At 41.7% G+C, this 24,668-nt stretch overlaps 1 protein-coding gene across 1 annotated transcript in view; it reads right to left on the bottom strand.

The window, feature by feature from the left end:
* Nucleotides 1–24,668, bottom strand: part of PIP5K1B (phosphatidylinositol-4-phosphate 5-kinase type 1 beta) — a gene marked incomplete at its 5' end in the record, with an annotated part of 133,108 nt that overhangs the window by 44,594 nt on the left and 63,846 nt on the right. Inside the window, 6 exons of the mRNA XM_080911334.1 lie at nt 3,082–3,226; nt 6,960–7,115; nt 11,680–11,764; nt 14,774–14,822; nt 14,952–15,035; nt 16,831–17,042. Of these exons, the coding sequence (XP_080767460.1) occupies nt 3,082–3,226; nt 6,960–7,115; nt 11,680–11,764; nt 14,774–14,822; nt 14,952–15,035; nt 16,831–17,042 (731 nt within the window). The remainder of the gene's footprint in view (nt 1–3,081; nt 3,227–6,959; nt 7,116–11,679; nt 11,765–14,773; nt 14,823–14,951; nt 15,036–16,830; nt 17,043–24,668) is intronic.

Genomic DNA, 24,668 nt, shown 5'->3' with positions numbered 1-24,668 from the left:
ACCAGCAGTTAAAACTGTACTTTTAAGGCATTTATAACTTTTTTCTTTGCTTCCTAGTCAATTTTGAAAGTATACTTAGCAAGCCAGATTCTAAGAAACAGTGAAACTTTAAAAGTCACAAAGAATGATCCTCTAAAAATAAACGGATTCTAGAGACATTCCCTGCTGCCATACATAATTTAGGTGTGGACTTATCTGGATGCCGCTCAATGTCTCAAAGTTAAAGACTCTAAAGAGACAGAGGGCGACAGCAGGTACTTGAAGAATTTATAGCTTGTATGAGCACAGATAAGGATAACATGTTTAAGGGAGAAAGCAGGCCACTTGAATAGAAATATGACTCACGGCGAAACAGAAAAAGCTCAGACGCAAATTGCAGCGTCAATATTCAATGAACTTTCTTTTTCCTTGTTTGATGCATTTCCCTCTTTGGCTGTCTGTATTTGGTTTTAAAACTTCTTTAGCCTGACGAGACTTAGGATCATGTCAATTATGACTTCAAGATGTACCATGCACAGCACTGAAGACATACGACATCCATGATATGAGCATGGCTTTATAGTTTGCTGGTTTGGTTTTTCTGCTAAATAAGTTGAGCTAGGTATGGTGGGTTAAGCATTCAGAGATGTTCATTCCCAGGGGTCCTTGGGCCATTATTTCTCTTCAGGGTTTTTAGCATCCCTGAGCCTCTGATCCTCATGATTTCCCTAAGGAGAAGGTGGATTTTTCAGCTTTCTGTACAGGACGAGGCTAACAGCAGAAGCAACTGTGGGAGAGCAGGCAGGAGACAAGCAAGAGAACGAAGCAGAGAGGGTGGTTCCTGGGGGATGCTCCGCCCTCCTCACTAGCTCAGAAGTGTCTGGAAAAGTGAGGCTGCCCGAGAGTTTCCTTGTTGGCTTCTTGTAAGGACACCTAAGGATCTCAGAAACGCTTTCCCAGTTGTCTCTGAGAGAGGTTGAATACCACCCAGCCTGCAGTGCTGCAGGAGGGTGGGCTCAGTGGACCAAAATGCATGAGCAATGCCTCTCTGCCAGCCTCCCCACACATTTCGCAAACACCTAACTCGAGTCTGCTTCCGATGGAGTACGTTTTTTTTTTTTTTTTTTTTTTTTTTGTTCTTGCAACTGAACCCTGTGACTGATAGTTACGCATAAGGTTCCAGATACCACAGTAGAGAACCAGAGAAAACTCTTAACGCAGCGCACTATCAAAGAGAGAGGGAAGACTGTGGAGTAATTACAGACAGAAGGCTCACTGTTCCCCCCACATGCAAATCTGGTGAGCTAGCATCAGCAGGAGAGAAAACATTAGAACACAGTGCTGAGTGTGCACAGCCAGCCAGTGGGCACGGAGAGGTAGCTAGACTCGATCTGGCCACAGGACTGGCTTTAGGAGGAGGCCAGAGCCCAAAGAAACCCTGCGAATGCTCAGGAGTTTAATAGTTCTTACCAGGAGACAGAGCACTAATGAACCCTTCTGATACCAATAAACCACCCACCCACCCACCACCACAACCACCAAAACACCAACCATTCCTTAGTGCTGGACATCTCATTAAACAATTCAAGAGTGCACTGAATGGTATGTTCCTGATAATGACCATAGTAGCAAACTATAAAAAAATACCACTGTTATGAGAATTGTTCTTAACGTTGCTGAGGCCTTGCTGTGAGTTCCTGCTACCCTCTGAGTCCCGCTTACACTCGTGGGACACAGCCCCCCCACATCTGCTGCACCATACATAGAGAAGCTTGACTGAGAAACCAAATGTAAACATTCATGGCTTACATTCACATTAAGCTATTATATGTTACACTAAATTTCTTCAATGAGAAAGCCCTTTATGTACTTTAAATGACGTAAGTCACCTACACAGGACGCTCTCTGGTGGTTCGGCAGGTGAAGCGGTCCAAACCAAGCTCCACAGTCCCCACTTGTTCTGTTTCTCCAGAGCCAGCATTGCCTCATTTGCTACCCAACGCTCTGAACTCTTCTATGCAGCCAAGAGCGAAAGGCAGAGCAACAAAATGCAACTGGTAAGAAGATACAAACTTAAGCTTGCCAAAGACCGTGCTGAACTCCGGACTCACAGACAACTCTAAAACCATGAATACATTCGTTACAGAACAGGGTATAAAACACTGTAGTTACATGAGTAATATGTATGAAGAGAGGTTGTTTTAAAGAATCTGCTCACAGGCTGGGATATAGTAGAGTCACAGAGCACTTGCTGAGCACTCCTGAGGCCCCGGGTTCATTCCATAGCAGCATTAGTTAGCAAATAAATAAGTCACACACACACACACACACACACACACACACACACACACACACGTGTACTTGAGAGTACCCAATGGGCATGGCTGGGTATAATGAACAACAAACACACCTTGAACATGAATTCAAGCCTGGCTTGTCCTACATGAGCCCTTGTCTCAACAAAAGGAGGCGGGGCAGGTAAAAGGTCGTGAGCATGGCTCTGTGGGTAGAAAGCATTTGCTGTTTGAGTAAATGTGAGGACCTGAGTTTGAATCCCCAGAGCCCATGTAAAAAGGTGACACGGAGCAAGGACATCACTACTCCCATAATCTCGGAGGCAGACAGGAAACTCTTGGCAGCTCCTGGGCCAGTGACCCTTGCTTATGAGGCAGGAAAACAGAGACACTGTCACAAAAAGGTGGAAGGTGATGACCAACGCATGAGGTCGTCTTTGATCTCCACATGTACACGGGCACGTGAATACCCAAGTCGACACATGTGAATGGCCACATGCACGTACACACACACACACACACACACACACACACACACCTCACTAAAAATAATGAAAACTTTGTCGTTTTGCATGGATCTAAGTGTATAATTCTAACTTTTTTTTTAAACAAAAATGTAATGATTAATTAGTCGTAAAGGAAAACAGAAGGGTTTTCCTTTAAATGTGTTTTTGCAACAGTAAAATGAAAGCATGCCCTTTCTCTTACACATGATGCAGGGGAAGGCACATCTGGTTGCTAGGAATACCATCTCTAAGATATTGCTAAGTAACAGCTTGATTGACAAGTGGGCAGTGCTGAATGTTACCTGTTTGAGTAAAGCGTAGTCCTGTCGTGTGGATAGTGCTCACCGACATATAAGGAAGAAGACGATATTGTGGTCGCTAAGGAAGCAGCTTCAAACAGTGATGGAGTGCTGGGTACCAGGTCGGGCCTGTGTCGGGATCCCAGGGCTGAAGGGGTAAAAGCAAATGCTCATGAACCTCAGTAACACACACCCCTTTAGATCTGTAATAACTTAAATGAGTCAAAAGCACCTGCTATATGTCTCAGGCTGCAATGAGACTATGAATTAACCGTGCTCTCCTGAACCCCAACAGAAATGTAAAACAGCTGCTTGCAAACAGGTTAGACAAAACGGAAATGACATTAATTTACAAAATGGCTTATGGAAATGACATTAGGAATGCTCTTTTAAAAACCTAATAAAGTGGTTTACTCTTTCAAAATGATGGCATAAAAACTCCTAGGAGCTTAAGGAGATAATTCGGCAGAGATTAATAGGATGACTAGCAGATGCATGAACAGAAAGGCCTGCTTTGCCCTCCACTCGAGAGGCAGACTTCAAGGGACATAAACAAGCACTTTAACAAAACAACAGCCTGTGGCGTCTCAATCCCACATGGGCCCGCACAGACTTCTGGGCACGAGCCAGGGCTCTTCATGACATCCTCTTTTAATAGTAAGCCTGCCCTTTTCAAAGCAAGAAAGTTCTCATTTCTATTTAAAAGTTTAGGAGTCCAGGAAAGTATTTACATTAGGGCCTTCCCCTCTCAGGAAGAATGAACATGCCAGGCTCAGCAGTGACCTGGGCCTGTGTTCCATCCAGGATCCACATAAAGCACCCCCCCCCCCCCCCGTTTGACACAGGGTCTTATTATATAGCCCTGGGTGTCCTGGAACTCACTGTATAGGACAAATTGGTCTTGAACTCACAGAGATCTGTCTGTTTCTGCCTTGTGAGTGTTGGGATTAAAGGCATGTGCCACCATTTTTGGTTTATCCAGATTCTTTATCTTTTGCCAAACTGAGCTGAAATAATGTTAATGAACACAGTACAGCTTTGGGGTGTTTCTGACATTGCTTGATATATACAAAAGGTCCCAAATGATATATTTTGACTGTGCAAATGGAAAATAGAAAAATGGCCCCAGATGAGTTTGAGGTTTATGTATGCATGTATGTATGTATGCATGCATGCATATATCTATATTTATTTATTATTTTTGTAGTAGTTTGTTTGGGAAGAATCCAGGGCCCTACACATGCTAGGCAAGTACCCCACCACCAATCTAATTCCAGTCCCTGAATTTTGGATTTGAAAAATATATGATGAGCAGAGAAAGAAGCAAGGAGGGAAAGTGGAGCAGAGACAGGAAATGCTGAACTGAAGTTTAGATCACATGTAAAAAGGTGCCCAAATATGTAAGCAATGGGTCCAATAATTCACATGAAAAAAATTTCTAAACCCATCCCATGTGCACATCACATCCCAGGTGCATATTACACCCCAGGTGCACATCCCATGTGCACATCACATCTCATGTGCACATCACATCCCAGGTGCACATCACATCCCAGGTGCACATCCCATGTGCACATCACATCTCATGTGCACATCATATCCCAGGTGCACATCACATCCCAGGTGCACTACTTCCTCTGTTTCTAGGTATTCTGGGAACAGTGAATATATTTAATTTTACTACTGGGAAGCCTGAGATAGGCTGGTTGCTAGTTCTAGGCCAGCCTAGAAACTTAACAAGATTTCAGTTTAAAAAAAACAAAAGAAAACAAAAGGTAAAGTGTCTGTTAAAACAAGAGTTATTTAAGAAAACAAATTTTGCCTATTTCTCAAACTGTAGCCACCTATAATTTTCTGTGTGTCCTCAGAAATCAGGTAGCCTGCTGAGGATGAGGCCAAGTGGAGGCAGCTTAGAGGAAGGGGCTGAGTATCTACCAGAAACTGCTGTCACTAACACAGACAGGACCTTGTGACTTGTCCCATTGGTGTGACAAAATAACCTGTCAAAAGCAACTCAAGAAAGAAAAACTTGTTTGTAGTTTGGTTTCCAGTTCCAGGGCACTATCCATCATGGTGGGGGAGTCACGGCAGCAGGGCTGGAGGTAGCTGCTCATACTCATCTGTGGCCAAGAAGCAGACAGGGATGAATGTTCATGCTTAGCTGGCTTTCTCCCTCTTATGTAGTCCATGATGAAAGCCCGGGGAACGATGCAATTAACCTAATCAAGACACTCTCTCAGAAGTGTGCCCAGATGTTAAACTAATCTAGACAATTTACAACAGGTATGCCTGGAGGTTTGTCTCCTAGGCAACTCTAGAACACACCAAGTTGACAACATTAATCACCATAGGCAATTCATTAACTCTTCTTGAAGTAACTCTAGACATTAGAATATGATAAGGAGATTCAATTTAATATATATAAGGAGACAAATGCTAAGATAAAAGGGGGATAGAAATAGTCATCTATTCTGAAGACTCCAAGGGAAAGAAGGTATCTGTAAGAAGTCTTGAATCTTCTATAGGAAGACACACTTTGGAGATTCTCCAAAGAACATACTGATTTTTAAAAGTCTACATTTGTTGTGAACCAAAAGATCCAAAAGAGCCTGGTATCATGGTGTGCTCCTTTAATGCCAGCACGTGGGAGGCAGAGGCAGTCAGATATCTGTAAGTTCAGGGCCAGCCTGGTCTACAGAGTGAGTTTCAGAGCTACATGAAAAAACAAAACAAAACAAAACAAAACCACAAATAAACAAACAAACAAGTCAAAACAAAACAACAAAAAAACCCCCCAAAACCAACGAACCAACCAACCAAAAAAAAAAAAAAAAAAAAAAAAGACCAAAAAGTAATTGATAGAAATATATAAACATTACCTCCCCTTATTGGATAAAAATAGAAAATTCGAATTATTAACACAGTGGATAGACTAAGGAAAGAAAGTCTTTTGGTCTGGCAATTGGTAGGAAATACAGCAAGCATCATTTTAAACAGTGAACTATTAGAAACATTGTTTTAAAATCAGGACCAGTCAAGACTGCCTAGAGCTATTGCTTCTGTTCGCCACTGTTCATCAGCCCTGGCCAGCAAGCCATGGGGAAAGAAAAAGATACAAGGTCTGTGGAGCATCATCCTCAAGCAGCAAGAACACACTGTTCTTTAAGAAGGTATAAAATGTCCACATCAATCCCTTCCTGTTTATCTAAGATATTCATACCAAATAAACAAGTTTGAACACTCACTTAAATTTACTAAATAAATAACTGAAAGGCTTATTACATCACTGACAAATGTGCACACATTGGTGCATTTGCAGGTCTGTATCTGCACACACAGAATAAAATTTAGGAAAACAAAGACTAATAGGTGAGCACTTGTTATTATTATTATTTTTTTATATTTAGGATAATTATCTTTTTTCTCTTTCAACTTTATTTTTTAAAAAAGAGACATGTACAGATTTTTAACGGCATTTTGGCATAACACTATATGAATATATTTTTGTCAGTACTTAATTCTTTTAGAAGTTTGATACTATGCATTGAAATCTACTAGTTACCATAAGCATAAAATATATGTAGAACAGAACGTAACATGGAAACAGTCAGACATTTGTTATTATTAAACAGGTGGATTATAGATTTTTTCTTTAAATAGCTTAGCATTACTATTTTTATGTAATAAATAACATGTCATGCATTGTTTATATGGCATTATATAAATAAATTTATATAGATTTATTGTACCCTGTGTACCTATAACATTTTATTAATAGGCTATCTCTTGGAGCAGATAGTCTCTAATTTTTCTACTGTGACTTTACGCTGGTCATAGATTTTACTAGAATTTTCCTGCTTTAGGAAGTTGCAAGGGTTTACCTTCTTCATCCAGGCTGCTGAAACTCTGTCCTTCTGTTAACAGGTCCCGATTCTCATCCTTCCATTCCTGGCTCATGGAGGACACGATCTCCTGGGAGGTCGCCTTCAGTGCAGCGATGGAGTTGCACCGTTTCTTAGATGGTGAGGCCTTCAGAGCTAGACGGCAAGGATGAATCATCATTATAAAGCCAGGCAGAGCAGGATGGCGTCACACTGTAAAGCCTGGCACAGTGGGGCATGTCACACTGTAAAGCCGGGCACAGTGGCAGTCCCAGAACTGAGGAGGCTGAGGCAGTAGGCCTTGGAGGTTGGCCTGGGTTACACAATGAGATCTTGTTTTAAAACAACCACAGAGGCTGGGGTATGGTGGCACTTGGGAGACAGAGGCAGGCAGATCTCTGAAACCCTGTCTCAAAAAACAAAACAAAACCAAAAAAAAAAAAAAAAAAAAGAAAAAAAAAAAGAAGGAAAAAACCAAACCAAAGTCCCCTCCAGAACTAAAGAGATAAAACTTACCAAGTCAGATTCAGATTTCTAAATTTAATATTCTGTTTATTAATTAATATATTAGACATAATTTGAGAATAGAAAACCAAGGTCTCATTTCATATCTATATATAGCAAGGGATATCAAAATGTCTGCTCTTGGCTATATTATTTGCTCAAAATAGTTTGATTTTAAGAAAATATTCTAAAACACACTGGAGTTGGGACTTTGTATTTTGAGGTGAACTTTAATTTCTTTTCTTTTTTGCTAAAGGACTGCCTCCCCTCTTTGTTTTTCTTATGTTGGGAGGGGGCTGGGAGAGTCAGTAAATGCAGATAGTAGTTCGGAGTTCTCACACCCCCAGTTTTATTAGCAGGGACCAGGACTTCTAAATGCTCCAGTGTTTGATGGTCTACTTAAGTTGCCAGATTTAGCCACGTTACTCATGATTGCTTCTTTCTTTGTGATTTTCCCACTGAAATTTCCTTCCCTTTGGTCTTGTTAGATGTACAGTCCACTCCCATCTCTGTCCGAACGGCATTCTCCAGCCCAAGAAGCATGTGGGAAACCTGGGCCAGTGAAAATGGGCTTCCCCAGCCCCATGCCCGCCCTCAGCCTGTGGTTTCACAGAAGGCTTTGGTTAGGCGCTGCTTAAGCTGGAGTCCGATCTCACCACTTACGGTCCTGCTTTCCCACAGTAACTCTTCTTGGCTAGAGACTGTCATTGGAGGAAGTCAGAGGAAAAGAGGGGCACGGAGACCTGTTTATGCTTCCCCTGAACTTGTTATTGGCAGCAGTCCTTCGGAAGTTTGCTTAAAGCAGTGAGCCAGCAGCAAACGGATTAGTCATGGAGGTTAGCTTTGGGACTCTCCCGAGTTTGGGTCACATGGCTCATTAGAACTTTCTGTGGACATGTTTCAAGAGATTAATTGGAGAAGAACTCCAGGACTCACAAATGAGCTAAGAACTGAGGGCAATCTCCCTGCTTCCAGGGAAGGCTTAGTTCTGTCCCAAGCTGTCTTTTATTAATATTGTCACCATGATAAATAATGTTTGTGGACTCAGGCTTTAGTCTGGAGGCCAGAACTCATACTGCATATCTCAAGTTGCTGAAATGTCTGAGGGAGCCTGGCCCTTTTACAGGCCCAGAAACAGAGGGTGGAAAAGTGGGCTCGCTCCAGGTCAAAGGGCTAGAGAGAGAACCACAGGGGACTTTCTTGTCTTCTTCACTTGATTAATGATGCCTGATTTTCTAGCTTTTAGCATTCCATTTTCTGGTTAAGGTGTGCATGTGCATGTGCGTGTATTCATGCGTGTATATCTGTGTGAACGTAGAGGAGATTTTTGGATGTTTAAACAACTGATTACACCATTCCTCTTGGCTGCTCACAGTTGATTTTAATGATACCTAAGTGGACCAAGGAAGCTGGTTTTCCTTTGCTCTGTATTCTGTTGAGCAAGGTTCACTTTTCCTTTCCAGGGCAGAAGTGATTAGCCACAAACTGGTGTGTGCTGGAATGCTCCCTCTGCTTCTGATCTTTTATGAATTGTGACACATTCCTGCCCTTTGCTGTAGTAGCTTAGATTTCTAAGTAGAACATATTTTGATATCTAAGTCAGAGAATATGAGCCACGGCTTGAGGACTGCTAGGGGTCCCTAACCTCTCAGATGAGTCACAAGGTTGAACTATTTCTATGAGAATATGAAGGCACTGGGAGTTCTTCAGAGTTTGAATGAAGTGTGCTGTCATTATGGGCTGAATTCAGAAAAGATGCAAGACTTCAGCGAGTCTCAACTAGGAGAGATAGTCAGAGTTCTGCCTCGCTCTTCTGGCCTCTGCATGCACACGGCACACATGTATATGTGCAGGTGAACACTCATACACATTAAATAGAAACAAATTAATCTTTTTTTAAAAAATAAGACGTATTATATCAAGAGTATGATAAGTCTGAGATTGGCAAAGTCTGTAACATGCTGTTTTTTTTTTTTTTTTTTTTTTTTTGTGGGAACCAAAGAAGCTATTGATTATGGTTCCAGTTTATATGCTATTGTATTAAGGAAAACAAAACAAACAAAAAATCCAAACAGACAAACAAAAAACCCAGCTACCAAAGTGAAGAGGTGCCAGGAGGAGGCCCCCTCTTCTAGAATTGGATGCGTGTGAAACATTGAAGGGCCATGTCCTTTTGAAATCTTACAAAGTCCTGGCTCAGTGGGGAGAGAGGGAGAAAATCTCGGAGAATACGAGCCACAGTCTAAACAAGAGACTTGCAGTCTGAACAAACACTACTTCATAGTCCTTCTTAGGTCAGAAAAACCTTGGGCAAAAAATGTAATTTATAGAGTGACCTCAATTTGACAGTAAATTTTAAGATGCCATTGGAACAGCTAATTGTATATAAAAGCTGGGCTCAGAACAATAAGGTGAAGGTTTAATATAAACATAGAGCTTATGCAAATCATCTGAAAAAATGATAAACATCCAACATATGTGGTTAAATATTATGTAGCCTAATTCTTAAAGGAATTATAAATGGCTGACAAATCACGAGTGATGCTTGAACCTGACCAGTACTTGAGAAAATAAAACTATCAAGTAACATTTTCTACTTATCAAAAGGGCATAAGTTAAAGAACCTTCTGCAGGCTGAGGGCTGCCTTTGGGTTCTCTGTAGTTACGTAAGTTATGTACATTTAATATCCTACTTCCACATTTTGAATTCTATCCCAAGTAAATAATCCTGATTCAGACACAGCATTTATTTGAAACTATGTTCATAAAAATATTAAGTAGAAACAGAAAAAGGAGAAATGTGGAAACGCCCCAAACTGAATGAATGGCTAGAAGATTATGGCACAACCCTGTAATTTTCAGGCTGTGTTTCAGTTTCAAATGATGTTTCGAATACTGAGGATCTGAGAAACTAATTATAATGATATGCGGAAACCAGAAGGCAGAGCCTAAAAGGAGTCACCATTATGCTGTGTGTGTGTGGTGCCGAGTCAAGCCTGGAGCTTGCACACAGCAGTCTGTGCTTTGTTGGACACCAGCTTTATAGAAATGCACAACGCACAGAAAAAAAAATCGGGAGGAAGTATGCCAACATCTTAGTACTAAGCAGGTCTAGGAGGAGGGCTTTTAAGTAATTATCATGGTTTCCTTTGGATTTTCAAACTTCGGGGAATATTGTAAGAAAAATTTATGATTACTAACATCATGGTTTTGGAGCTGACTAACTTTTGATTTGTGTTATAAAGTTGAATAATTAAATGATAAATAACAATTATGTGTATGACTTGCTTATTCTTCACTTTCCATACAGTTTGAAACACTAACAGTATGCACACTGAAAATTTGCCAGAAGTATAAAGATAAATAAGATGCCATATGCACCTTGATTCAGAAATAATTATTATTAGCTTTGGGCTTAGTTTGTTCTTTTTATTTAATTACTTATGGTTTGAGAACTTTCTCCAGCCTGGGCCCGTGTGCATGCTGGGAAGGGCCACAGCTGAGCTACATCTGTAGGGGCTTTCGTTAATTTTTAATGTAGGAAATTTTAATCTATAGATTCAATGTTGAGGTCTGTTCCTGTAGCTGGCCACCATTTGTGGAACATGTGTGTTTAATATTTTTCTTTTGACTGTATACTCTTGACTGGTCTGGGGACCCCCAATCCTCCTGCCTCATCTTCTCAAGTGCTAGGATTATAGGTATGTGCCACTATGCCTGATGGTATGTGTGTGTTCATATGGAGACCAAAGGATTGATATTGTGTGTCTTCCTCAATTCTTCTTCACCCTATGTATGTATGTATGTATGTATGTATGTATGTATGTATGTATGTATGTTATGCATTTTGAGAAAGGATCTCCCTTTGAACATGTGCTGGTGGACTGGCCAGCAAGCTCCAGCAATCTGTCTGTCTGTAACTCACCAGTGCAGAGCTTATCCTGTGTATCACACGGGAGCTAAGGGTCTGAACTCAGGTCCTCATCCTTTCAAACCACTTCACTGAGTGAGCATCTCCCCAACCTCAGCTTGTGTTATCTCTTAATAAAAAAATGAGCTAATAATTATGGCATCATTAAATCACAACATTTAGCCATAGTCATTACTACTGCTGCAGTAAAAAAAAAAAATCCCCATTCTTTCAACCAAAACTTTCCACAGGTATATGATGACATCAGTCACAAGTGCTACAATCAAGAAACTTTAATACTCTTACCTTGAATTTTCTTGAAAACTTTGGAATTCATAAACTTTAAAAATCTATCTGCATAAAAACTTGGTCTATGAACTGAAACGCTGTCCTGGAAAATAGAAAGAGAGATGATAGGTTCGCCTTTTGGAGTTCATCCTAAGCTGGAAAAAGGCTGTTAGTCAAGGTCCAAAAATAGAGCACGGCAAAGGATTAGAAGGACCAGAAGGCTAGGGCTGGGGGCAGCCAGCAAGACTCAGTCAGAGCAGAGACAACCACAAGACTGTGGTCCAACAACATTATCAACCAATCAAAACCTCCAAAACTTCCATGAACTAAAACACCAACCTTTGAGCACACATTGAGAGACCTATTGATCCAGTTGCATATGTAGCTGAAGATATTGGCCCAGGGAGGGCATGTTTTCTCAATGTAGGGGAATGCCAAAGCAATGTGGTGGAGAGGGTGATTAGGAGGGAGTACACCTTTATGAAAACAAATGAATGGGGTGGGGGGATGGGAGTGGGGCGGGGTAAAGGGATAACATCTCAAATGTAAACACAGAGTATCTAATTTAAAAACTATGAAAAAAAAAAGACTGTGATCCATTAATGAAAATTGTCCATCCTGTCAACACCACAGGTCATGGGGGCACTTAACGTGCTCTGTTTCTAACAGACAACTAGCAATTCAAGTGCCATCTGGGATGAAGGGTGGCACTTGTAGTGAATACACGGTTTCAGTGAGGCATCTGCCATTCTAGCTAGGAACATTAGCAACTTTGCAAGGGCCAGTGAAGAAGGGCACAGTTCTTGGTTACACTGGAAAGATCAGGAACACACTGAGCACCCTAAGAGTGACATTTAAATCAGTGTGGTTTCATCACTTGGTGACAAGGCGAGGAGACTTCCTGTGGTTCCAGTGTGCTAGCTACTGACCACACAGGACTGGATTGAATTAAAGGGTCAGGTTCCTCTCATGGTCGGCAGGAGACCTTAGGACTGACAGGTCATTTTATTATAATCCAGAGAACAGCCTGGATAAAGGAGTGGACTCTCTATGTTCATCTGGTAGATGCTCTATTTTTGAATGTAGGTTTCTGGAATGTAACAGTGGAATTTCTAAAAGGCCAAGTGTGGACACTATGAAGGGTCTGCAGTGGGGTTCAAGGAGTACTGAGCCAGAAGCCAGGAGACCTGCATCTGGGGTGTGTGACGCTGGGAAGAGACAACGTCTCAGGGCTTCCCCATCTCACTGTCCCATGAATCAATCCTAATTAGAAACATCCTGTTAGATGTTTCTAATCATAATGAGAAACATTCTAATCCTAACTAGAAACATCTGCTATATCCATGAACACACTGTCCTATGAGTCAATGTGCCTCTAGTTAGAGACACCTGCAATTCTTCAATGGGTAGTTAATAGGGCGTGGCTCTCCATTCACACTAGGAAGGCCGAGCACACCCTTGGGGAGCTGGAGAGGTGGCTAGACTGTTTCTGCTGTGATGTGTGCTCTTCTGATGGTACAGTTAGCTATGAGGAGTTTCTCACAACAGGTGCTATGACTTAGAAATATTGGTAGGAAGTGGGGGGAACCCATGGCTGACTTTAATGGGCCTCCATTATTGTTATCTTTGGCCTGAACAACTCCATCTAAATAAGAAACAAGGTTGTAAGCCAATGAAAATAAGTCTTGGTTATTGCTTAGTTGTTATGTATACATTCTTCCTGAATGGAATATCAGAAGACGTACTTACAGTGCTAACTTGGGACTAAACCATTGGCTTGGTAATGGAATAAAAGTGTCTTTGAAAGTGTGGTTCTCTTTCTCAGCTGGGAGACCTAAAATTAACCAACCGTGATTTTTCATAAGAGGAATCCTTGACTGACAGAGTCTGTGGCTAATTCTTAGGAACAATTCTGTGAGCCTATGATTTAATGTTATCTTCTGATGGAAGCTGGCTATCAGCCCATAGTTTCTTTACATGCTGAAAGGTTAGTAACAATATTCCACAGGACTGAGAAATGCATATTTCTTTCCAGAATGGAGGAGAACAACCTCTATCATTTATCTTCTTTCAAAGGAGGGTGTCTGTTCAGATCTTAAAGGGAAATGTGCAGTCAAGTCTTTGACCGTTAGACTCTGAGAAAGTGCCACAGTTATTAACTGAGAGAGGCTCAGTTCTGTCAGCAGTAGAGGGTTCAAATCGAGCATCTAGATATGAGTGTGTGTGTGTGTGTGTGTGTGTGTGTGTGAGAGAGAGAGAGAGAGAGAGAGAGAGAGAGAGAGAGAGAGAGAGAGAGAGAGAGAGAGAGAGAAGTGAGGAGGGAGTTTGCTCTTCTGACACTTCCCTGCCAATCAGCATATATATTCATATACTAAAGAGATGGCTCAGTGGCTAAGAGCATACAGTGCTCTTGAGGAAAACCCAAGATCAGTTTCCAACATCCACATTAGGCAGGTGCTGCAACTCCAGGAGATCTGATGCTTCTAACCTCCATGGGCACAGGCCCTCGGGTGGCATACACTTACACACAGACAAGCAAATATACAGATAATTAAAAATAATGAAATAAATCTTTAAAAAGTTCACTGCATTTGTAAATACATTCCATGCCAACATTTTTCACTGTCTATGTCCTTGACATGTGTTAGATAAACATTGAGCTGCACATTAACATGCAAAACACAGCAGGTAGGCCCTGGACCCTCAGTGATGAGAAAACTGGTTGCTTTTTCATGTGGCCAGTCAAGTGGGAAACTGGTTCAAATCCAGGGCTGTTCACCATCATAGTCAGGGCTCAACAATCTTTAGCCCAGTCTTCATTTTAAAGGCCTCCATCTTCTCAGAGCCGTTGAAAAAGACACCTCCACCCCACAAAGGTGACCTTCATATTCCACAGAGAAGCAACCACAGTTTTGCTTTCCTAACAACTACCTGGCTGTTGGGCTAGATGTCATTTATTTGAACAGCCATCCAGACTTATGTGGTCTTGTTCTCAGACTCAAACCAATTTCCCAGCCTCAGACTCTGAGCAGGCAAAGCACTCCTCCACATCTAATGACAGTCCAAGCCGGACTAGAAATGTGTCCAGTTTAACAAAGCACAGGCCACTCACCCCATCGTAAACAAGAGCTTTCCAGGAATGTTCTAACTTCTTCATTAACCTACAAAGTAAACAGACGGAGAAAGCACCACTGAGAATGCAAAGCTGCTCTCATCTGGTACATTTTCATAGCAAAAATTGTTTTGAAGAATTTTTAAAATAATGGAAGACCACTTCCCCAAATTCTCACCTATATGATTGAAGAATATCAATAATGCCCATGAAGAGAAGCAGTTTTTCTCCCTTATGGCTTTTAGCTGGGATGCCTCCCATTCTGCAGATGGAGCAAAGGGAAAGATACTTTTATAACAAGTACAGAGGGTTAAATTCATTACTAATTATACACTGAAAACATTAAGAATTCTAGACTACCTCTTCCTTTATTGTCATAACTTTTCATCACTTTAAAGGATAAAAACCCCAGAGCTGTCAAATCTATGATGAGTTAGCTGGAAAGACTGTCATTACAAAACCGCTTTTGGGCTGGAGAGATGGCTCAGCAGTTAAGAGCACTAATTGTTCTTCCAGAGTCCCTGAGTTCAATTCCCGGCAAACACATGGTGGCTCACAACCATCTGTAATGGGATCTAATGCCCTCTTCTGGTGTGTCTGAAGATAGTTACAGTGCACTCCTATACATAAAATAAATAACATCTAAAAGCAAAACCAAAAACACTTTTATTTAAAAATTAGGAGCAATGAAGGATTTTTAGAGCAGCATAAAATATTGCTTTTTAAAAAAGGCAATGCTAGGGTCACAGAAGAGTGTCTGTCTAGCATGCCTGAAGCCTTGGGTTTGACCTACAGCGCTGCGAAAAATCACACGCATGGTAGCAGATTCAGGAGGCAGAGGCAGGAGAATTAGGAGTTCAAAGCCATTCCTGGCTATGTAAAAAGTTTAAGGTCAGCCTGCACTACTTGAAACCATGACTCAAAAAAAAAAAAAGAAGAATATATATATATATATATATATATATATATATATATATATGATCTAAAGAATCTTATGCTTACTGTAATATTGAAAAACTACATAAAGATGTGATATGATGGTGCACACCTTTAATCCCAACACTGGGAAGACAGGCATGTGGATCTCTGTGTTCGAGGCCAGTCTGGTTTGCATAGTGAGTTCCAAGATAGAGTTACACATTAGAGAGATCCTGTCTCAAAACAACAACAGCAACAAAGAAAAACATATAGAAGAAAAATTATGTGTAAAATTGAAAAATTAATTCTTGAGATATGTTTTTGCAGGGTGTATGTATTAATCTGAAGATTAATGTATGTATGTATTTATCTTGGCAGTTTTACAACTTGAACGTTACATTTTCTAACGTGGAATCTTTCCTTATATCAATGGCAATGTGATTAATAGTTGTGCATCATTTCACGATACGGGTATAGAATAATTTATTCAATGGGCTATTGACTACTTAGCCAGCATTGTAAGCAAAGATAGGAACAAAGACAGACTACGTGTTAGTTTCCTTTATGAAAGACAAATGTGCACCAGGCTTAGTCATTGCCCGAGAATCCTAGAAAGCAGGTGATTAAGGCCTTAGGAAATGCTCTCCTTTGTGTCCTTGCTCAGCAAGTTCACATGTAATGAGTCAACCATTTCGACAACCTTTTTCGGTGGCAGTGGTTTCTATTATCAAATATGTTCTCCACATATGCAAATGAGGCCTGCAGTTAATGAACACATCTGTCTGAGGAGAGAGACAATACGAGCAAAGATTCCCCTCATACAGGTAAAAAGCTCCCAAGTGCCAACATCGTTGTTCCCATGTGTTCTCTTAAGTGCATGCATATTCAAATCTAGAGTCCGTCTTCCCTCTTCTGGGAGATGTTTTGCATGTGAAGCAAATGAGAGGAAAAAAAAACTATCTAAAAACAGAAACTATGTGGGTGAAAGATTGATACAAACTTGAGAAACTTCAGCTCCTCTAGTCTTTAGTGATAAAAAAAAAAAAAAAAAAAAAAAAAAAAAGCTGGTCATTTATCCCAGAGTGTCTCAGGTGATTTTCCGGGAACCTGAGATCAGACGGGCGTGTGGCAGCACTTACGTGTCTGGGTTCTCTGCAATGATCCCATCTGCAGACTTGCCCGGACCCTGGATCGACTCCATGGCTGTGGAGTACAGGACTTTCTGCATCCCGGGCCGTTTTGCATCAGGCACGTTTTGGAGGGGCTCCTCTTCTTTGTCTTTGAGGGACTGGTCTAAGATGTGGATACCCAGCAACAGGCTGTAGTCCATGATCTTGAAGCTTTCCAGAACCTGAGGAAGGGAAAGATCCAGGAGGTCAGTCTGCCTGTGAGTCCAAGAGCTCTGGGACAGCACACATGTCACACCCTGTCCGCTGAGAGGCAGACAGGCGAAACATCAAAACCAAAACATTCCTAGTTACTGGGGGGCTACTACAGAAGCATCTGCTGCGGTGTGGGGGGATGAAATTGTTATGCAGATCTAAAAGAAGCACCCCCACATGTGTTTCTCTAACAGCCCTTATTGGATGCTGTTCACATTTCAGGTGCCATGGTCCTCCCTTGGATTCAACCCTCACAATGGCCCCAGGAGCTGGGTATTACTGCGGTCTCTGTTAGGCAGATGAAAAACATGGAGATGGGAGATAGAAGAATCAGCTCAGTCACAGACAGAGTGACGGATCCATGAGGCTGACTCTAGTACTGGCACTCCTAATCAGCACAAGGACAGAGAAGCCACAAGCCAGTCTCACAGGTGCCCACGCCCCGGCGCGAACTCGGCTTTCGCCTGGATTTTATTCTCCACATCTGAATCTTGCTTAGTATAGTGAGGGCCTTTTTCAAAGCCCATCTTTTAGAGTTGTCAACCATTTCTCCACAGCCAGTCTTTTTAATATATATGAGCTCAAGGAATAACAGGGCTTAATGCTTAATTATCCACTCTATAGACAGTGGGGAGATGAAGGAATTAAAATGGTTCAATTTTATTGAAACCTGAAATCAGTCTGGCAGTTCCTCAGAAAATTGGACATAGTCTTATCTGAGGACCCAGCTATACTACTCCTAGGCTCATACCCAAAAGATGCTCCAACATCTAACAAGGACACATACTCCACTATGTTCATAGCAGCCTTATTTATAATAGCCAGAAGCTGGAAAGAACCCAGACGTCCTTCAACAGAGGAATGGATACAGAAATTGTGGTACATTACACAATGAAGTACTATGCAGCTATTAGAAACAAGGACTTCATGAAATTCTTAGGCAAATGAATGGAACTAGAAAATATCATTCTGAGTGAGGTAACCCAGTCACAAACAAATCATACATGCTATGTACTCACTGATAAGTGGATATTAGCCCAAAAGTTTGCATTACCCAAAATACAATTCACAGACCACATAAGGCTCAAGAAGAAGGCCAAAATGTGGATGCTTCAGTCCTTCTTAGAAGGGGGATCAAAATACTCACAAAAGTAAATATAAAGACAAAGTGTGGAGCAGAGACTGAAGAAAAGGTCATTCAGAGACTGCCCCACCTGAGGATCCATCCCATATACAGACCCCAAACCCAGACACTATTGCAGATGCCAAGAAGTGCTCGCTGACAGGAGCCTGATATGGATGTCTCCTGAGAGGATCTGCCAGAACCTGACAAATACAGAGGCAGATGCTCACAGCCAACCATTGGACTAAGCATGGGGTCCCCAAAGGAGGAGTTAGAGAAAGAACTGAAGGAGCTAAAGGGGTTTGCAACCCCTTAGGAAAAACAACAATATCAACCAATCAGACCCCCATCCCCAAGTTCCCAGGGACTAAACCACCAATCAAAGAGTACACATGATGGGGGGAGGGAACCCATGGCTCCAGCCGCATATGTAGCAGAGGATGTCCTTATAGGATATCAATGGGAGGAGAGGCTCTTGGTTCTGTAAAGGCACGATACCAAGAGTATCTATGGCCTGGGGATAGTCCACCCAGACAACCCATGATGAATTTCCTGCTCATATTTATCAGAATTAGATCTTCCTTCTTGGAGTCTTTGTTGATTAAGGAGCTGGGGCTAAAAAGCATAAGTCCTGTTAGCATAGGTGTGTCTCCTTATCCATAAAATTGTTACAGTAACATTGCCTGCTACGTATGGTGCTTGAGAAAATTAAATATGGCAATGCAGATGAAGTTAAGTGCTTGGGAAAAATTCATCATATAAAGTAACCACTCGATTGATTGCTCGTAAGACTCATTATGATAATTCACTGCGACCCATAACTAGTACTAGTTTGAGAAAGTACACACATCACTAGAAACAAACACCTATAGAGTTCCAATTCTGAAAACACAATTCATTAAAAGTCCAACAAAAATTCAAATGCATTCTGGCCTGCTCATGGTGTGATTTAAAGGGCAGGATTTCTTTAAAGCTGCGGGTTTTTCAAGACTTTTTTTTGAGATTTGCATCAATTAAGGACCAAACAGTTATCATCCACACCGTCCCAGTCATTCGTTTCATTAAAAAGTCACTTCATTAAAGGAGCTGATTTATCTGCCAGTAGTGTGACATGCATGAGCTTCAGGAGAGAGCCACACCTACAGCCCCAGTCCAGCCCAGCACGCAAGCGCACATTTACCTCCAGGAAGTCTGTCTGATGTCACTGTGATTGGTGGGTTCTGTACATGTACTATTGCAAACACAGGCTACCATAGAAACACCGGCACCTTCTCCTCTAGCGTGGGCAGTACTCACCCCCACCCCCACTGGAGAAAGGAAACATCATTCTCAGAGCTACAGAAAATGGGGATCAGGTCGGGATGCGGCCAGACTGTTTACCGACAAAGTGTGATGTTTCCTTCTCTCTCAATAACCATTTAAAGTCAGAGGTGCAACTGGAACACATACTCAAAGTACAGGGAATATTGTCAGCAGGCGCGGTAAGAGAGTGATTCTTGAGAGGTTGGAGCAGCAGAACAGTGGCCCACGTGATGAGGACCACCTTGCTAAGTCAGCCCCTCAGAGCATAGCACAAGACTCGGTGTACGTGCAACTCAGGCCAAGTTTATTACCACCTTCCTGTAGGAGATTCCTAAATTGTTATCTTTGGCTTGTTCTCATTCTTCAATGGCTGCCCGATTATTCCCAGTGGCCTCTGGGTATTTTAAAGCTTCTAACAGGATTGTAACTCTAAACTCTCATTTTGTCCCAAAGCAATTCTTTCCCCTCACTTCCCTCTCTCCTTTGAAATCACTGGACTCCGGGATGCCTTTCCTTTCATTAGCTGCCCAGTCCCGCAGCTGGTGTTATCAAAACATCTCTCTTCTCTAATCATTCTCTTCCGGCTTCCCTTTCGGTGGACTCAGTGACTCACACCACATCTCTAGGCCTTCAGACTTGCCACTACTTGGTGGCACCTCAAAGGTCTCTGGTCTTATGGTCCCTGTCTCCTTTGATACCAGCCTAGATGTCCCCTCCCAGTTACTTAAAGATCTAAGTTACTCCTAAGGTTCCTTTGAAGATGGAAGCCCTGATGTTTGTCTGTTCATGCTGTTTCCTCTACAGACTTTTTAGTTTCTCAACTCAGAGGGGATGTTTGCAGCCTGACTCATATTGTAATTCTCTGAAACCTTTATTATGTATGAACTGTTGGGAACAAGCTTTGCGTCTAAAAACCTCAAACATGTTATGGGTCCTTTCGTGCCTCAAGGCTTGAGCCCAGGTTGTTTCTGCAGCCTTCATATCAAAAGAAGACGCTGGGCTCACCAAAGGCTCGTTCTACTCCATGTTTCCTGCTGTGGAAGGAGTGCACATTGGTCACGTTGGTATGTCTACATGTAAATATAAAGAAGAACACTCAGCGGCGATTCGTCTCTAACCCACACTTCCATTCTGTACGTAAGAGCACGCAGGCCTCGTGATTTTCATGCCTGTGCAAAAATTCTGGCACTCAAAACATTTACTGTGATTGTGCACTGTGTTTTCAGGGAAATGAAGATAAAAGTTCCCGGTGTTTGCAAAACACATTATGAGCGTTTTGTATACTCCGTTCCCAGGGAAAATGACAATGATATTTGAAAACACTGCCATTTACTGTTTAGTGTGAACACAGCCTAATGGCAGATAAAAGAGAGGCTGTTTTGCTGTAAATGAGACTGGGCTTCAGGCTGGGAAGCCTATCCCATTGCACACTTGGTACCTGCCCTAAGATGGAGACTGAATTGTGGAATGCATTAAATTAAAAAGGAGCTCAGAAATAATTAGAAATTTGGATTCTGCCTATTTGATGTTTAGACTTATTATTTTAATGAAATATCTACATCTTAATATAATTTAAAAATGTATAATATGGCATCGAGGTTTTTTATTTTTTGAAATTAAAATATAATTACACCATGTCTCCCCTTTCTCCAATCTTGTCCCATGTCTCCCCCCATTCTGCACCCTCTCAAATTCAAGGCCTTGTTTTTCTTTAATTTAAAAAGGAATCTTCTTTAACATTAGGAGAATCATATTGAAATATTCATCAATAAAAGAATATGATGGCTGGTATTGCTTTAAATTGCATATAAAGAAAGAAAAAGAACAAAAAAAGGAGAGGGAGGGGGCAGGGAGAGAGAGATTGGCTTTGACACATGGTGGCCAGGCCTTTCTTAATCCCAGCCCTTTGGAGGCAGAGGCCGGCAGATCTCTGTGAATTCGAGGCCAGCCTGGTCTACAAAGTGAGTTCCAGGATAGCTAGGGCTACACAGAGGAATCCTGCCTCAAAGAACAACAAAACAAAACAAAAACTTTGAATTGAGAAAGGGCATGGAACAAACATGGAATATATATACATATATATGTGTTTGAAACGTGTGTGTGTGTGTGTGTGTGTGTGTACACACACACTGTAGCATTCTGCCCACTTTTATATACGCTATAACTTTTAAAAATAAAGTTATATGTACTTCCTGGAGATTCTTAAATAAAATGCGTTTTGACATTTGGCTACATACTACACAGTTTGCCACTGCTCAGCAACGGCTAAGATGAGACCTATGAAGACACGGATCAGAACCAGGGGACAGAAGCCACAGTGGGCCGTGGGAGGCTGGCTCATGCTCTGTGCTCCCCTCAACTGCTCAGTCTTTGTCCAAAGACCAAACTGACAAACAGCAAAATGTGGAGCTGTTGGGAGACTCATCCGGGCCCTGAGTAATTTCCTAGCTGGTCTACATATCAAATAAGGAGTCACTAACTGGAACAAAATATTCATGGTAATCCAGTAAGACAAGTAAATTCAAAATGGTATCCTGGAGGTTTTATACAAATAGCCATCCTTGGAATTAACTGGTTTGAAGACAATCGGATCCAGTGGCCCACTAGTCCTTGCTAAGTCAGCCCCTCTGGGTAAAGCACTAGAGAGTGTGTATGTGCAAATCCAATTAGAGCAGAATGATTTCTTTTTTATTTAACTTAATTTCCTCAATAAGGCTCAGAGTGTTCTTTGCTAATGTCATAAAGAGAAAATACAGACATATCATTTTAGCTAGTAAATAAAAATGGATTAAATATTAAATCCTTAGCCTGGGTACAGAAGAATGGTTTTTGTGCCGCGCCACCCAGTGATTCAGAATGCTGGACTGTGCAGGACTCACTGCACAAAGGCGACTTTTTGTTTTTCTTTTCACTTAAAAAGCTTCACATAATGTAATTATGCCCTATGCTTTAGAAACAGTCGTCTCTCACCTAGGATGCATGCATGTATGTCTATCAGCGATGCATGTGTATCTCTCTTATATATGAAAATGTTTGCTCTGAAACAGTCTACATGGTCCAGGTTGTCTTTAAACTTGAACTCCTCCTGCCTCAGTCTCATTTAAATTTCTGTGTGACGTGCCATTTAAAGTCACAAGTAGCTAAGCACATAATGAAGAGGACGATGACGACCAGAAAAGAAAACTGAGACATACTTCAGGTCTTCAATAGAATGAGGAAATTATTTCTCAGGCCTGGGGCAGGATTCTCCTCCCCTACCCCCAGTTTTCTGCAGAGATTTTTTTTTTTAAGTGTCTGTTTGAATGAAAGGGAGGGTTCTAAAAATCAGTGCTACGGCAACCCTTCAGTTTCTGTAGCTAATGGGAATTTTCAACAGTTGTTTCCACAGGACTCCCTGTCATGGGACTAGCTCCCAACTGTCCCCCGTAGCCATGTCTTATTTCAGAGAGAAGACTCAGTTAAATGCCTCTAGGATATCCTGACCACACATGCTGCAAGAGTTGGCAATGTGTCAACAGGTTTTTATTATGTTTTCCCATCAAACTTTAAGAACTAAATGTCTGCAAGACTTATTTTCCTTGTGATCCACCACTTACCATCCCATCCCACTCCCCCCCTCTACTTTGGCAAAGCCCGCTCCAGTTTTCTCAAGAACCTACCCCAGTACCTGATCACCAGAGCCTGAGGACCAGGCACAGCGGCCTTCTACCCTTTGGTAGCTAGTTAGGTTGTAAGGTTTTAATTTTAGTGTCTTTCTCCCATCGTACATACAGGTTCAGGGACACGATGGAGGACCATGGGATTTGGGCTCAGAGGAACCTGAGTGTGAGGCCTGGCGCCAGCTTTTTTAAGTTCAACAGACCCAGGAAGCTCAACTTGTGTAGTCTCCATTTGTCAAAAGTGAGCCTGTGACACTCACTTCTTAGTGTCATTATAGGGACAGAGAAAAACCTACCTCTAAGGCCAAGCAATGCTGGATTCAAAGCCAGTTTACAAGCAATGGTGACTAAGGCAGCGTATAGATGAGCTGAGCCTAGCAACCGTGTCTTTAAGGTACATGAATCCTGTTCTGTAGATATAGTTGATGACTTCATAGTATATTTTATGTATTTAAAGTGTTAAACTACTTTAGTATCTATAGATTATATTTAACATAGAGTCTTTTTTTCTACCAAAGTTTGGATAAGCTGATTTTGCAAATACTGAGAATTATGTGTCTGGCTTACACCGCCTGAGGTATCTTTTGCTTGGTAGAAAGCTGGGAATGAGCAACACAGAATAATTAATATATATATTTCTTTTTTTAAAAAGAGTTTCCATGTCACCATCCCACACTGACCATCTGTCCCCTCTGTCACTATCAGCAGGAGACTCTTGCCAGTCAGCCCCACATACTGCAGCTAACCCGCAGTAACTGGCAAAAACTGGGACAAACATCAGTCCTTTCCCAAGACTCATGAACAACTGTGACATGTTGCCAGTCTTAAATGGGGGAGTTAACCGAGAAGCCCACACAGTTGCAGCCGACCAGCCATTAGCACATCCTGGTCTAATGAACAGTACAATTTCGGTATGATAAATGTGTAAAGGTGACATGAATGGTTCATTTTGGTTCCCTTTCATGACCAGTTATGGGTTGGCTGTTAGTAAAATCTGCTTGTATTACTTTAATGACCAGGTAAGACCCAGCAGGTCAAAAACATTTGCTGCTGTAATATCCTAGGTGTCACTAGAAGGTGATACTGAATGAGTGTCCCGCATGCTGTGGATGGGAAACTAAAGCCACTCGGGTTTTGTTCTAACAGAAATGTCTAGTAGCCAACTTTAAGATCAGATCAATAATTCCTGTGCAATACTGATGGCTACTGAAGGGTGTCGGATGAAGCCTCCCAAGGATTCAGTCTCACGGAAATGCTTGTTATTAGAAGCACACATCTGAAATCCCAAGACTTCGTGCTTTATCGCATCCACACCCACTGGCATGTTCTTGGCTACTGTGAGCTGAACGTTTTCTCATTTCCCCTTTCAGGGGCCTTTCTAACACCCTCACATTGCGTCTCTGCCAGTCTCAGCCTTTGCTTTGGTGGAGAACATACTCAGGTGATGTTTCAACCAGAGACTTAAACATATGCTGATAGAATGACCAAAAAGCAAACAAGGAAGCGCCATC

This window comes from Micromys minutus (genome assembly GCF_963924665.1).
Source record: "Micromys minutus genome assembly, chromosome: 2".
Classification (NCBI taxonomy): Eukaryota; Metazoa; Chordata; class Mammalia; order Rodentia; family Muridae; genus Micromys; species Micromys minutus.
The sequence above is the reverse complement of the archived record's forward strand: the minus strand, read 5'-3'. Positions and strand labels throughout refer to the sequence as shown.